At 35.7% G+C, this 16,939-nt stretch overlaps 1 protein-coding gene across 1 annotated transcript in view; it reads right to left on the reverse strand.

Moving 5' to 3' along the window:
- LOC150107865 (ribosome biogenesis regulatory protein homolog) overlaps positions 1–16,939 on the reverse strand; it is a 285,588-nt gene that overhangs the window by 219,415 nt on the left and 49,234 nt on the right. Inside the window, exon 4 of the mRNA XM_090415397.1 lies at positions 1,649–1,687. Coding sequence (XP_090271523.1) covers positions 1,649–1,687 — 39 coding nt within the window. The remainder of the gene's footprint in view (positions 1–1,648; positions 1,688–16,939) is intronic.

Below are 16,939 nucleotides of genomic sequence, written 5' to 3' on the forward strand. Positions count from 1 at the left end.
TATACTTGAGAAACGGTTGAGAAGAATTATGGAAGAAAAGCTTGGTGAAGAACAAGCTGGATTCAGGCCAAATAGAGGCTGTCAGGATCAGATCTTCACTTTACGACAAATAGTCGAGAAAGCATGGGAACATAACAAAGATCTGTATTTAAGTTTTGTCGATTTGGAAAAGGCATATGACAAGGTGCCAAGAGAGAAGCTATTCAATACGCTGCAGTTATATGGTGTCAATGGGGCATTATATCAAGCAATACTTAGTCTTTATTTGAGTTGTAAGTCAGCAGTTAAAACTGAAGGAAGTATAGGAAGATGGTTTAATGTTAAATCTGGTGCGAGACAAGGATGTACATTATCCCCTCTGTTATTCATTATCTATATGGATCACATTATGAAGGAAAGTGGTATGAAACCTGATATCAAAATTGGAGATGTTAATGTCAGCTCTTTGCTTTATGCGGATGATGTTACACTTCTAAATAAATCCGCTACAAGTCTGCAAGATTCTCTGACTAAATTGAATAGCTGTTGTAATAGATATGTATGAAGGTCAGCAATAAAAAGACAAAGACAATGAAAATAGGCAGAATCATTGAAAATGTCAAGTGTGTTGTGAATGGAGAACCTGTGGAACAAGTAAAACATTTCAGCTACTTAGGCACAATTTTTACTGAAGATGGTAAATTAAATATAGAAATAGACAACAGAATCAGCAAAGCTGGTATGGTGGGAAGTCAATTGAATAAATTCATATGGAATAAGAGAGAAATTAGTCGCAACACTAAATTAGCTGTATACAAGACAGTGTTCAAACCAGTTTTAACTTATGGATCTGAGAGCTGGGTCAGAAGTAAAACACTTGACCAAAGACTAGAGACCGCAGATATGATAGTCCTGAGAAAGATTAGTGGCATGAACAGATGGCATCAATGGCAATATCATATTAAAAACGAGGATATTAGGAAAGAACTTCACATTGTCAGCATCCAGGAATGCGTTAGCAGAGCTAATCTCAGGTGGTATGGTCACCTAAACAGAATGGGCGAAGAAAGATTAGCAAAACAAGTGTTCTCTGCCAGGTTGGCAGGAAAACGACCCAGAGGAAGACCAAGATATAGGTGGTTTGATACGGTACAAAGTGCCTTAGGCGATAGAAATAAGATCTGATAATGTTGGAGTCTTGACAAGTAACAGACTGATTTGGAAGAAAATTGTAGATAGGAAGTTAGTAATGATGTAATTTTGTCATGTAGTACTGTCATATCCTGTACACCCCTTGAGGGTACATGGCAGGAATTTGATGATGATGATGATGATATATGTATGAAAGTATATATATGATAACTTTATTTTGTGAAGTAATTTTTAATTTTGTATATATTTAAGTTAATTTTTTTAAACCAGAGATCAGGCTAAAGTAAAATACTAACAAGACATTTAGATTCACATTACTTTAGTGTCATGTAGCTTGTTTCCTGCACATATGTATGTTTTCCTGATGATGACCTCAAAACAGAGGTCCACACGTAACATATTATTTCCTTAATTATAAGTAATTATTTAATAGGTGTTTTTGTCTCCATAAATTCTTCACTATTTATTATAACTTAAGTCATGCCATAGTCATAACATTAAAGAATAATCTACTCACAGGTTTCTCTCTAGGTAGCCTGGTTGTACCTTTGGGTAGCTGTGCATAAAAAGATTAAATTAAAAAAATTAAGAAATAATGTTAACAATTTTATACAATTTCTCTACATATTAAAAAGTCTAATTCCTTACTTGTCAACTGAGACAATTTTTCAACTTCAAGTAAATTAAATTTAAATTAAACTAGCTAAACAAAAGTCATGGGAAGACTATAGTAAGAACATATCAGGAAGGTGGCAAAATATTCTGGAGGATGTTGAAAAAAAGCTCAGAAATGAAGGAAAGAGTGCTGTAAAAGGAATGAGAGATGATAAAGGTGACATGAAAACCAGAGAAAAAGATATCTTTGATGTACATATGGAGTAATTACTTCAAAACATTCCTATATGAAACAAGTAGTGAAGCACAGTGATAAAAAACACTCAACAGTCAGTCAGTCAGTCATGCAATCAGGAATATATATCCATAGAAAAAGCCATCAAAATCCTGAAATATGGAAAGGTAGTGGGAGTTGATGATATTTAACCAGAAATGCTCAAGTATGGAGGTATAAAAGTCTTGCAGGGGCTGCACGGCATAGCTCAGAAAGCCTGAACACAGGGACAAATTCCAGATAATTGGAGTAGAGCTCTTGCAGTATCCACATATAAAAAGGGAAATAAAATTGAATGTGAGAATTACAGAAGTATTTCCCTATTGTTTCTGGTAAGGTTTATGCAAGTATACTTAAGAAACAGTTGAGAAGGATTGTGGAAGGGAAGCTTGATGAAGAACAAGTTGGATTCAGGTCAAATAGAGGCCGTCAGGATCAAATTTTCACTTTATGACAGATAGTTGAGAAATCATGGTAATATAACAAGATCTGTATTTAAGTTTTGTCGATCTGGAAAAGGCATATGACAAGGTGCCAAGAGAGAGAGAGAAGCTATTCCAAATGCAACAGTTATATGTCTTAATGGGGCATTATATCAAGCAATACTTAGTCTTTATTTGAGCTGTAAGTCAGCAGTTAGAATTAAAGGAAGTAAAGGAAGATGATTTGATATTAAATCTGGTGTCAGACAAGGATGTACATTATCCCCTCTTTTATTCATTATCTACATGGATTCCATTATAAAGGAAAGCAGTATTAAACCAGATTTCAAAATTGGAGATGTTAATCTCAACTCTTTATCTTCATGCAGACAATGTTATACTTTTAAATAAATCCAGTACAAGTCTGCAAGATTCCCTTGACTGAATTGAATAACTGTTGTAATAAATTTAGTATGAAAATCAGCAATAGCGAGACAATGAAAATAAGAAGAAATTGAAAATATCGACTGCATCATGAATGGAGAACCTATAGAACAAGTAAAACATTTTAGCAACTTAAGCACAAATTTTAGTGAAGATGGTAAATTAAATATGGAAATAGACAACAGAATCAACAAAGCTGATATAGTAGGATGTCAACTGAATAAATTTATATAGAATAAGAGAGAAAGTAGCTAAAACACTAAAGTAGCTGTGTACAAGAAAGTGTTCAAACCAATTTTAGCTTATGGATCTGAGAGCTGGTTTAGAAATAAAACACTTGACCAAAAACTAGAGGCCACAAATATGCCAGAGAAAGATTAGCAGTGTGAACAGATGGAATCTATATCATATTAAAAACAAGGATACTAGGAAAGAACTTGACATTGTTAGCATCCAGGATGCGTGTTAGCAGAGCTAATCTGAGGTGGTATGATCACTTAAATAGAATTGGAGAGGAATGATTAGCAAAGCAAGTAGCCTCTGCCAGGAAAAAGACCGAGAGGAAGACAAAGTTATAGGTGGATTGATACAGGAAAAGAGTGCCTTAGAAGACAGAAATATAAGAACTGATAATGCTGGAGTTTTGACAAATAACAGATTGATTTGGAGGAAAACTGTTGATAGGACGTTAGTAACGTTGTAAGTTCTTCATGTAGTACTATCATAATATCCTGTACATCCCTTTGAAGGTACATGTCAGGAATTTGATAATGAGCTGGAGCTACAAAAAAAGATAAAAATATGGAGGGAATTCAAGGAGAAAAGTGACCAGCAGGCACATAAGCAGTACAATGCACAAAACAGAAGGGTAACCAGTGTGGTAAGAAAGGCAAAAACAAAGCATTAACCATGCTACCGGCCAGGATGTATATATACGTCCAGGTTAACATGAATGCAAAGTGCATATTAAAATTGTAATACCATTGATATTACATTGAAATATATGTTGGATACGAAGCGTATCTGAATGCGTATTTGATCCATAATGGCCAGTAAGGTGGTTAAAGGAAATAAGCAAAGCAGGCCAAAGATAATTCCAAAGTCTTTCGATATGTTGCAAGTAAAATGAAGAACGTTTATGAAAGAATGATTTTAATGAATGCCAATAGTAGGGAGTTAATTTAATCATTTCAATTAGTAGAATTACTAAATGAACACTTTGCAAGAGTATATCATTCAGGTGGAGATATTGCAGTAATGAGAGAGGCAGACTTTTATGGGAACTGAGGTGAATGAATTGGAGGTGCATATCATATTACAGAACCTTGATGTGAATACAGCTATGGGATTAGATGGTATACCCCAGCTTGAGTTTTACACAAAGATGCTAGGGAATTGTCAGTGTCTTTGACCATTGTTTAATCCAAGTCTCAGGCCTTGGTTAGTCCAAATGGGGTGGAAAGAGAGGATAATAGTTCCATTGCATAAAGGAGGCTCCAAGAGTGATGTAGCAAATTGCTGACTGACCAGCATATCAGGAGTTGTCGAGGTACTGGAGAAGTTGGTCATGAGCAAAATACAGGACTGGATAGACAGAAATGAGATACTGTATGGGAGCAACATGGGTTTTCTGATGAGTAGATCATGCCTCAGTAACTTGCTCAAGTTTTATAATACAGTAACAAGTGAGCTGAATGAAGGTAATGGATTACAGTAATACTGCTATATTTTGCACTTTGACAGGATACCACCTGGGGATGGATACAGAGTTGGTGAGGTGGATAAGAGGATGGTTGATGGAGATATCAGAGAGTAATAGTGGAGGGGCACAAGGCTCTGATCTTGGGCCATTACTATTTAATTTATACCTTAATGATATAGGATGGGATCTGAGAGGAACTGTTCAGTTGTTTGCCAATGATGCAAAATTTGTAGAGCAATAGTTAATACAGATGATGTTAAAATTTTACAGGATAATTTGCATAGACTATTAGTCTGGGCAAAGGACATTGGAAGTCACTTTAATGTTGCAAAGTGTAAGGTTATGCATTTCAGGGGGAAAAGAAATGAGATACTGTATGGGAGCAACATGGGTTTTCTGATGAGTAGATCATGCCTCAGTAACTTGCTCAAGTTTTATAATACAGTAACAACTGAGCTGAATGAAGGTAATGGATTACAGTAATACTGCTATATTTTGCACTTTGACAGGATACCACCTGGGGATGGATACAGAGTTGGTGAGGTGGATAAGAGGATGGTTGATGGAGATATCAGAGAGTAATAGTGGAGGGGCACAAGGCTCTGATCTTGGGCCATTACTATTTAATTTATACATTAATGATATAGGATGGGATCTGAGAGGAACTGTTCAGTTGTTTGCCAATGATGCAAAATTTGTAGAGCAATAGTTAATACAGATGAAGTTAAAATTTTACAGGATAATTTGCATAGACTGGTAGTCTGGGCAAAGGACATTGGAAGTCACTTTAATGTTGCAAAGTGTAAGGTTATGCATTTCAGGGGGAAAAGATAACCAGCTGTATGTCACATAATGGAACTGTACTCCAAGAAATTGACAAAACCAGAGATTTGGGAGCTGGCGGATAGTAGGGTGCTGAAGTTTAGAGAGCACACAGCAAAAGTGGCTAAAGCAACTTATTGGATTACTTGGTTACTGACGAGCAGAAACAAGCATATTATCATTCCTCTTTATCAAGCATTAATAAGACCCCATCTACTACTGCATGTAAATCTGTTCACCTGAGTTTCTTGGCAATGAGAAAGAGGTGGAGAGGACCCAGAGGTAAGTGACCAAGATGGTAGCTGGTCTATAGAATGAACCTTATGAGAACAGGTTGAAGATTTGTGGGTTACAGATATTGGTTGAGAGTTTGAAAAGGGATGACATGATTAAGACACAGATTACTGAAGGATTTTTTACAAGATTAGTAGAAAGGGAATTTTTCAGAACAGGTCTGGTGGTGGGAAAACTAAGGGTCATCCTTGCAAACTGAGCAGGAGTGTAATTAGCAAGAGTGTTAGAACTAGATTTTTTGCTTGGAGAGTGGTGGAGTGGAATAGATCACCAGAGTCTGTTGTAGGTGCCATGAATGTTGAGTTCAAAGCAAAGCAAAGCATGATAGATACTGTGCAAATGTTGGATAGTGTTTAGGGTCTCTCTCAATAAGTCTAAGGACTCCATGGAGTAAGCATAATAATAATATAATAATAATAATAGTATGCACCTACATAATTAAAACCATTAACTTGTTCTATGATTTCCTGATGAAGTGTTATTTATCTGTATATCTTCTGAGATTATTTTCTCTACAGAAATTAAGGAGATACTCTCCTCTCTCATTGTGTCTATTCCAAATTTAGCCATTACATCATGCATGTCATTCAAATATTGTCCAAATTTCGCAATAAAATCACCCGTGATTATTTGCAGATCTGTTTTTTGTATGTTCTGTCAATTTCCTCTTGTAGTTGTTGATAGAAATCAATATGCTCTTCCTCTGGATGTGAAGAATCAGGTGCATATGCTTGCATTATTTTAATAAAAAAGTTTTTTCTTTCTTTTCCTTGTAGTTTAATGACTATGATTCTGAATGAGACAGGTTTAATTTACAATGCAGTTGGAAAGTGATCTATGGACTCTGACAGCTACTCCTCCTCTGTGTGCCAAATCATTCTTGCCTGAGTGGTATAATATTGAATGTGTCAGATTTATATGGCCTTGTCCAGTCCAGTGTATTTCCAAAAGATCCAGGTCTTTCTATTTAAATCTCTCCAGCTTTCTCCACCAAGTACATCTTTCCAGTTTTGTATAATGTCTGAAAATTTATAGTAACTGTGTAGTAGATCAGATTTTGCTGATCACATAACCAATTTCTCACTGTATCTCTGTGGCATAAGATTCAGCATGTCAGCTTCCCCATATGCAATAGCATTGTTGACACTTCTTTTAGCAATATAATTCATATGGGTTTGAGGCAGTTGAATTTAATATAACCAGCCTGCCACTCCTCAGCTACATTTGCCTACTTGGGTAAGGCATATACCTGGGGGGGAGGCAGACTTCCACTGCAGTGAAGAAGAAAGTTCAGTAAGACAGGAGAGATACACTCCTAGCCCTCGAATACTGTAATAGCATTGGGAGGAAGGAGTAAGATAAAAAGAAAGGAGACAGAAAGAAAATGAAGGACAAATCAATAGAAGTATATTATGTGAAGTAAGGGCTGGTACAGAATCAGGTACCTTGGATTCGTTACTCCTGTGCTCACAAGGAATAAACCCTTGAGGTATCACAGATATATTGACAAGTATATACCAATATACTGTACATACCCTCAAGTGTACATATTCTTCTAGTAACCTGTATGTGGAGAATCAGAGATGCTACTCATTAGCATTCCTGATTGTCCTGCCTATCTCTGAATTGTTGGCAAACTAAACATCTATAAGATATTTCCTAATATCACGTATGTACAGATTAAACAACAAGCAAACACAGGAGCATATTAGAGTAGGCTCCTGTGCTTGTCTTAATTTCAAGCTTTGCAATTCAGCATGTAACCTGTCCTCATCATCATCATCATCAAATTCCTGCCATGTACTCTCAAGGGGTGTACAGGATATGATAGTACTACATGAAAAATTTACATTACTAACTTCCTATCTACAATTTTCCTCCAAATCAGTCTGTTACTTGTCAAGACTCCAACATTATCAGATCTTATATTTCTATCGTCTAAGGTACTTTGTACCATATCAATCCACCTATATCTTGGTCTTCCTCTGGGTTGTTTTCCTGCCAACCTGACAGAGAACGCTTGTTTTGGAATATTCATGTAGTTCGCTACATCATGTGTCAACGCCACAATTACTGTCACATTCTTACCTGAGACTCCTGATGCAATAATAAAATTTAATACTCTTTCAACTTGAGTTCCTTCTTTCACATGTGATTTTGAAAGTTGTCTTATAAGAGCTCAATAAATTTTCCTTCATTCTTATGATGAGATTTCTCTTCTACCCAATCAATGTTTGGGTAATTTAAGTAATTGAATAGGTAATTTAATAATGATTAGTGGCTTAGTACCCATCAGGTAATTTGGTTCTATAGTTCATCACCCGACAATTGAACCATCAGGTGTGTAGGAACACACCACCACCACCATATAGTTCATCCTGTTATCCTCAACTTCATCCAATAGCCTGAAACTTACCACTATGAAACATTATTACTACAATTGCTTTCATGTATGTCTAGCCTACATGGACAAAATTCATCAGATATCATTAGCAAAACTCTTCTTTCCTATCTATTGTGTCCTTCAAATACTATACCCTTTACACTCAATCTCAGTTACAATATCTGACTCTGATAGCCAGCTTTCACTAATAGAAAAAATATTAGGCCACAATGTATTCACCAAAGTAACAAACTCAACCTCCTCCATTCCTGATACTCTGTAGTTTGTGTATAGATGTAACAAGTTACTAGCTGTCTTTTCTTCCCAAGATACTCAAAAAGTCCAAACCCAAAGTGTATGTATCCAGGATTCGTTTTCTCCTCTTCCATCTGGTTTTATAAAAGAGCTCTGTAATGACTTTAAAAATGCTTCCACTTATATAACTTCAGAGAACTATAGGCACAAATAATGAACTAATCAATTCCCACATCACTTTACTTGAAAGCAGATGTCACTGATTAGATTTCAATACTATAACTACAGGTATCCCTCAATGTTACCGTGTATATCAAAATCACATTAATCAATGGTAAGAATTACAATTCATCCATGATCGATTACTGTATTAATAATTCGTAGGAGGCTGCGTAGGAAGAATGACGTCATCATGCTCACGAGGCTTGCATGCTTTTGAGTGGTAAATTTAACCCTGCAGAGCTCGCAGTGGTAAAAATTGCAGCGTAGGTTGCGGTATATCCGAGAGATACATTCATTACTAGTATGTGCTAAAATGCAATAAAACAAAGAAAAAACACTGCAAATATAATACATGATGGTACAAACTAAGTGGATATTGAATCTAACATTATTTCATAGCCGAATACAGAAACGAGAAGAGTTTCGTGCCGAATATATAGAAACAAAGTTTCGTCAGATGCAAGCATAAGCAACCTTATGGGCAACTTGTAGTAAAGGTGGAGTAAGCTCTAGATCACTTTTCCTTAGTATTTTCGATAATGTATCTCCTAGAGGACATGTATGAAAAATAAGCCTTTGGCTCTCTATTTCAGTAATACATGATGGCTATTTATTTTCAGTTACAATCTAGAAATTATTGAACAAAGAATAAAAAAACGCAACTAAACACTAAACCATACTATACTGACATTGGAGGTTGTGGTATTTCTCAGATACAAGTCACTGTCAAATGTCACAAACCATTATGTAACATGTGTTAAACCAAACTGACAGTAAAAAACATATGAATGCACAGCTACTCATGACCTCCAAGCTATACACTGAATTGTGTAAGAATATTTATATTAAACATTTTGCATGTATCTGTCAGATCAGCTGCGAGCTCCGCAGGGTTAGGCACATTAATCAAAACTCTTGCCGCATATATCAACGGATTGCCACAATTAATTTCGCCATGTTAATCAAATTCTGTGTTAAGCAAAACCATGTTAAGCAAGGGATACCTATATTTCCAGCTTTGCTGATCCCTAGTGTCAGAATAAATCTCCTTATATTTCTTTCTCTTTTTCAAGAGAAAAAGGATGACTGTGTTTTGGTGGCTTTGAAGATGGCCAGAAAGTCTTTGAATCACTGAAGGATGATAGACAGATCAATTTTTAAAGCACTGTTTTTTTTTTCATACACGAAAGGTACTTATAGCACATTTGTACCATAGATGGATAAGTATTTTATTTAAAGATACATTTTATTTATCTTTAAATAAATCAGCAATATCAAAATGTCAGAAACGATAATAGATACAAGAGTATACAGAGGATCTGAAATAGAATCAGATCATTATCTTTTAACTGGAAAAATAAAATGAGAACCAAGATGGAAAACAACAAAAAAGCACAAGGAAAATAGAAATTTTGAGTCTTTCAGAGTTAGACTTTTGGAGGACAGTAGTATTAAAGACTTGTACCAAAAAAAGAATAAAGAACTGGATAACAAGTATAAAACAAAATCAGAACATAGAAGAAGAATGGTCAAACCTAAAAATAATGACAAAAGCTGCAAAAGAAAGTTTAGGAACAAAGAAAAAGTGGAAAAGAAAAAGGCCTTAAGGAGTGGGATGATGAAATTAAATGCATTATTGAAGAAAAGAAAAAAGCATATAAAAACTGGCTCAACCTAAAAACAATAGAATCAAAAATCGAATACAAAAGAAAAAAAGCAATAGCAAAAGCAGCATGCAGGAGAATAAACAGAAACAGATGGAACAAGTTTGTAACAAAATTAGAGAGAGATTGTACACTCAAAAGACCTAATGCATATAAAATCCTCAAAGATCTAAGCAATGAAACTAGAGGAAAAGCAGATATTAATACCATTAAAATAGAAACATGGCAAAATCACTACCAAGATCTATGGTATGATGAAAACATTCAAAACAGAAAACTACCCTTTGTAAACATCTCTGATAACTTGGAAAACATCACTCTAGAAGAATTAACAGCAGCATTAACCCAAAGCAAAACAGGAAAGGCTCCAGGAGAAGACAATATAAACTTGGAACTTATCAAATATGCAGGACTTGAATTCTCACTCAGGTTACTTAACTTTTATAATATGATCTGGAAAGAAGGAAAATGCGCACAAGATTGGACCAAAGCAATAGTTATTCCCATCTACAAAAAAGAACACAAATCTGATTGTAACAATTATTGTGGAATCAGCTTACTTAGTACCTGTTATAAAGTATATGCAAAAATCTTAGCATATAAGCTTAAACGTATAGTAGACCCAAAATTAATAGAAGAGCAAAATGGATTCAGAAAAGGCAGGTCTTGCATAGACCCTGCATTTACGTTAAAATTATTAATTGAAAAACACAGAGAAATGAACATAGAAACACACATAGCTTTTATAGATTACACCAAAGCATTTTATAAAATTATCAGAGAAAAACTATGGGAAATCCTAGAAGAATATGAAATACCAAACCAACTCTTTAGAGCCTTATATAATATATATCAAGATAATAAAATATCTGTGAAGTAAAATAATTCAACATCAAGCTGGAAAACAATAAATCGAGGAGTATGTCAAGGTTGTCCTCTCTCATCGGTTTTATTTAATATATACATAGATAAAATCATAAAAGAATGGAAGATAACTAATGAAGGAGGATTCAAGATAAACCGTAACACCAGATTAGCTACTCTTCTTTTTGCTGATGACCAAATAATCCTTGGAAATGATGAAGATGAACTACAAAAATCTGTGCAGTCTAAATAATCTGATAAAAACATATGGTATGGAAATGAAGGGTGCAGGGGAAAAACAACTTCAGTCCACGATTTTGACTTCCGAAAAAAACATAATTAAATTTTCCTTGTTGTCAAAATGCAAGTAAACATAGCATAACAAAATAAAAAAAATAATAGATATGGTACATTCATGTATATTAAGCATAATTAATTTAAATAGTATTTAAAAATTAAAAAAACAAATGGCAAATAATGGCCTGAAGGCCAAATTGGACTGAAGTTGTTTTTCCCCTGTACCCTTCAAATATCAACAGACAAAACAAAAGTCATGGCCTTCAAAGGTGCTAATCCAATAAGAAGCAAAATAATAATAAACAACAAAATAATAGAGCAATTAAATACATTCAAATATTTAGGTTGCACAATGTCATATGAAAATGAAGCTGATATAGAACCAAAGATATCAAACTTTTTAAAAGTAACAGGCATTATATAAATAAAATTTTTAAACCCAATTATGTATAAAAACACACACGAATAAGAATCTACAATACAGTTGCTAAACCAACCTTACTTTATGGCAGTGAGATATGGACAATAAAAAAAGCAGATGAAAGAAGAATTGAATCATCCGAAATGAAATTTCTGTGCAGAACTGAAGGAGTCACAATAATGGACAAAATGAAAAGCAGCAAAATCAGAAAAAACTTGGAATTACAACCTCCCTAATTGAAACAGTGATTTGCTATAGAGAAAAATGGAAAGAACATTTTTCTCTATAGCAAATGGAAAGAATAGAAGCAGAATACCTAAACAAATTCTAAATTACCACCCAAAAGGTACTCGATGCAGAGGAAGACCCTTAAAAAGATGGAATTGAGTCTGGAACAGGCCACTTGGCCTATAAGCCTGGAAAGGAAGAAGAAGAAGATAAATTTTATCTTTTTTGTATTTTTTTATTTCATTTATTACACAGTCCAGTAACCTGGCTCTAGAGATCAAATGGAACTTTTCAAGCTACTTCACATCTCCAGTAAGTGGAGTGGTATTCTCACACTAGGTGAAGAAATTCATCTCCCACCTAAAGACAATCACAACGTGATGGGATTTCAAACATGAATGTAATTCACTACACTGTCAAGAACAACAGCACAAGTCTCTCCAAACACTTCCACTGCACATGTCCAGTGGTGGGTGATGTAAGCTGTGGATCTTGAATGGCAGAATCCATATTAGTGGTCACTGATCAATTGGTGGAACTCTAGGTAGTAGAAAAGTTGGCTACTGATGACTGCAATTGGTCAATAGTTTGACGGTAGAAGTCTACTGTCAGCAGTTTGATAGTAAACTTTCATCTCCCTTTTTTTGGAATAGGCTGGGTATGTGATTGCTTCCATGCATTGGGACAAGTACCAGCTATGTATAATAGATTGTAAAGAAGATACAATGGAAAACAATATCTGAGAACAAATGGAGAGGTGGCATTATCACCAGAAGACTATTTAGTGTCTGAAGATATTTAAGAATTTTCTGATGTGTTTCTTGCCCAAAAAAATACAGGAGGTACACAGTACTTGGATTCTGGTATGGTAGGAGACGATTTCCCCTTGGTCATTTATGCAAGAGTTCAAGGGAAAAAGTAATGCTAGGAAGTCAGTTTTATTTTTGGGTGAAGTAACAGTATTGCCATCAGGATGAGAGAGAGGGAAGGAGGGAGAGAGAAGTGGCTTCCAATTGCCTTAGGAAGGGACCAGAGGGCACAGCTTCCATTTAGACAGGAAGCAAGTTTTCTGCTGTTTGGTTTTATAAAATCAAATGTAGATCTGCTGGTGACTGTTTTGCATGTATTGCATACTTTGATATAGTGTGATTATGAAGGTGGGGGTTCTTTGATGCGACACATCTGTGGTGAGCTGAATTTTTTTTCTTCACCTGCTCTGATACACTTTTTGCTGAACCAGTACTTGGAAAGTGAATGAGGAGTTTGGGTGAGAATGTAGGCCTTCATGTCAATGAAGATAATTTCTGACTCGTTTGGAGTGGAAGCAATGGTCAGACCAAGGATAGTAGTAGCAGAAATTCCAGAGGTGATCCCATCTGACACCTTTGAAATGCCAGAAGATGCAAGATAGTGAGTAGTTTGAGGAAGGGAAATCTATGAGTGAGAGGAGATTTGCACAACATTGTGGTCTGTGTTACCAAGCAGAGAAATCGTTAAACAGAGATCCAGAGCAATGGGAGAATGAAGAGGATTATCAGAATTTTGTGTAGACAGATATACTATTTGCTCACTGCTTATACCAAAGACTTCAGCTTCTCACCCAGCTCGGTCAGTGGTTTTAGATAAGGAAAAGAGCCAATGGGAATTATGAATGTTGAGGTGGCCTAGGAAGATGACCTCACTATTTGGAGGGCTTGATTACAGACAGTCAAGCTTCATGGAGAGGAATGTGAAAAGTCTGAGTGATTAGTAGAGTTTGGAGACTGTTAAATGCAGAGAAGGAATGTTACTAAATTTAGTGAGTAAACCTTGAGACAGAAAAGGTCAAAAGTGGGGAATTCTAAATTAGGCATTCTCTAGTGAGCAATGTCATATCTCACAAAGGCACATGTGCCACCCATGGCGAAAGAAATCGTTAAGTGTGTAATTTGTGCACTGAAGATGGATAGTAGTGGATACAGCAGTAATCTAGATTTATTAAGAGTGATGTCTGGTCTGAACGACTGCAAGTGATAGTTAAGGTCATTTATATTGGCATTAATGCCACAGATGTTAATAAAGTGGATGTGAAAGTGAGTTTTTATTGGAGATTCTGGCATGATTTGTGTGTTGTGTCCTTTTTTGTTGGGGTTGGTTTATGAGAGAGAGAGATTAATTTTTCTTGCAGTGTTATCGCCACTGTTTGTAAGATTCATCATAGGTTCATTAGTGGTGAAATGGAATGATAGAGCAAGGACGTGTAGTAAGATTGATTGGTTGGTTGATTGGTGTTTTAGGGTGGCTGTGGTCATATTGTGCCAGTAAGTTATCAAAGAAGAATATAAGTTAAAAAATAGTAAATTATGACAAACAGACACAGATAAAAATGTATGTAAATGTATTTCTAAAAAAGGAATAAGTATAGAATGAAGTATATAAAAAACAGATAAAAATGGGTGTAAAATGATCAATGAAAAAAGAGTAAAAAGTTCATGAAATATAAATAATAAAACAAGTTATGGGGGTGCTTAAAGGTCAAAGCTGTACAACTGAGAGGAGACCTCCACATAGCCTTTAAAGGAATGCGGAGAACCGACCAGGGCTTCTGACCTAATGTCCAATCCTCACCTTCTCGTGGTGCACCCTGTTGGGTATCTACTTGGATACTGAACGGATGAGGCTGGGCTGGCAATTTGGGATTTAGCCGACCAAATTGTAATTCTTATTGGTTAAACCAAAATATAGAATGATGGTACAACATGACAAAATTTCATGCCGGCTAGGGCGTCGCCCGGTTAAACAAGGCCCCCGTTGTTTTTGCCAGGGAACCAGGGCGAACAGCGAAAAGTCAGCTACTGGAACAAATCTGAAAATAAACCCCAACTCAACATCACCAGAGTTAAAGATCGGTACTATCAACATAAGAAGCCTGAATGGCAAAGAAATGGAGCTAGCTGAGGAATTAGATAAGTACCAGATCGACATAATAGGGGTGACTGAAACAAAAAAGACCAAAATTGGTGAGATCTTTCTGAGCAATAAATACAAAATGTTATATTCAGGCAATGACAATCAAGGAAAAGAAGGAGTAGCCATAGTATTCAACACAAAATACGAGGCTAATCTTCTTGAATGGCAGGCAGTCTCAAGTAGAGTAATGTGGGCAAATATGAGAATGGGGAACTGGACGATGAGACTTATTTGGGCCTATGGTCCCACAGAAGGTTCTACTAAGGTAGAAGTGGAGGAATTTATTGAGGCTTTAGAAAAAGCAACTGAAACAATGAAAAATGAAAAGTTGGTCCTTGTTGGGGATCTAAATAGCAGAGTAGAAAATGATTGTGAGACATACAAAAATATTTTGGGAAAATTTGGAGAAAAGAGCAAAGCTAATAATAATGGCAAATATCTGTTGGATTTCTGCTCAGGACATGGACTGGTTATTACTAACACCATGTTCCAACATAAATATGTGCACAAATTCACATGGAGAGAAGAGGCTAGGAATAAGAAAAGTCTCATTGACTATGTTATTGTTGATAGTGATGTTTTCTCCCTGGTGCAGGACACCAGAGTGTACAGAGGATTTGAAATTGGAAGTGATCATTATTTAGTCTTGAGCAGGATAAAATTGAATTTCATATTGAAAAGAATAACATGTAAGAAAGTTTTAAAGCGAATAAAAGTTGAGCAGCTCTCAGATGTAAACTGTAGACTAAAATACAGAAATATTATTGAAAAGAAAATGGAAGAGTTTGAGAACAGGAATCAAACCTTGGAGATTCAGTGGCAAACTCTGAAGGAAACATTGATTGATTCTGCCAGAGAGGCATGTGAGGTTGTGTGCAAAGATAAAAAAATCAGAACTCCCTGGTGGACACAGGAAGTTAAAGAGGCAGTGAAGGAAAAGAAGAAAGCATATCAAAAGTTCCTGTCAAATAAGTCAGCTTGTGCTCTTAGAGAATATAGAGACAAATGCAAGAATGCTAAACACTGTGTAAAACTAGCTAAACAAAAGTCATGGGAGGACTTTGCCAAGAATATAGAAAATAAATATCAAGAAGGTGGCAAAATATTCTGGAGGTTGTTGAAGAAGCTTAAGAATGGAGGAAAGAGTGCTATAAAAGGAATTAGAGATGATAAAGGTGACATGAAAACAGGAGAAAAAGATATCCTTGAAGTATGGAATAATTACTTTGAAAAACTGCTAAATGAAATAAGCAGTGATGATGGCACAGTGGTAAAAAACACTGACCAGGCATGTAGTCAGGAATACATATCCATACTTGAAGTAGAAAAAGCCATCAAAGGCTTGAAATGTGGAAAGGCAGCAGGAGTAGATGATATTCGACCAGAAATGCTGAAGTATGGTGGTATAAGAGTCTTACAGTGGCTGCACTGCATAGTTCAGAAAGCCTGGACAGAGGGACGAATTCCCGATGATTGGAGTAGAGCTCTCATAGTACCCATATATAAAATGGGAAATAAAACTGCATGTGAGAATTACAGAGGTATTTCCCTACTGAGTGTTCCGGGCAAGATCTATGCAAGTATACTTGAGAAACGGTTGAGAAGAATTGTGGAAGAAAAGCTTGGTGAAGAACAAGCTGGATTCAGGCCAAATAGAGGCTGTCAGGATCAGATCTTCACATTACGACAAATAGTCGAGAAAGCATGGGAATATAACAAAGATCTGTATTTAAGTTTTGTCGATCTGGAAAAGGCATATGACAAGGTGCCAAGAGAGAAGCTATTCAATACGCTGCAGTTATATTGTGTCACTAGGGCATTATATCAAGCAATACTTAGTCTTTATTTGTGTTGTAAGTCAGCAGTTAGAATTGAAGAATGTACAGGAAGATGGTTTAATGTTATCATGTTGGAGGCTTAATGGATTTTTTACAACACTCACAAAGAATTAA

The sequence above is a fragment of the Typopeltis vanoorti genome, chromosome 3 (genome assembly GCF_054136105.1).
Source record: "Typopeltis vanoorti isolate ZY-2024b chromosome 3, IOZ_Tvanoo_1.0, whole genome shotgun sequence".
Taxonomy (NCBI): Eukaryota; Metazoa; Arthropoda; class Arachnida; order Uropygi; family Thelyphonidae; genus Typopeltis; species Typopeltis vanoorti.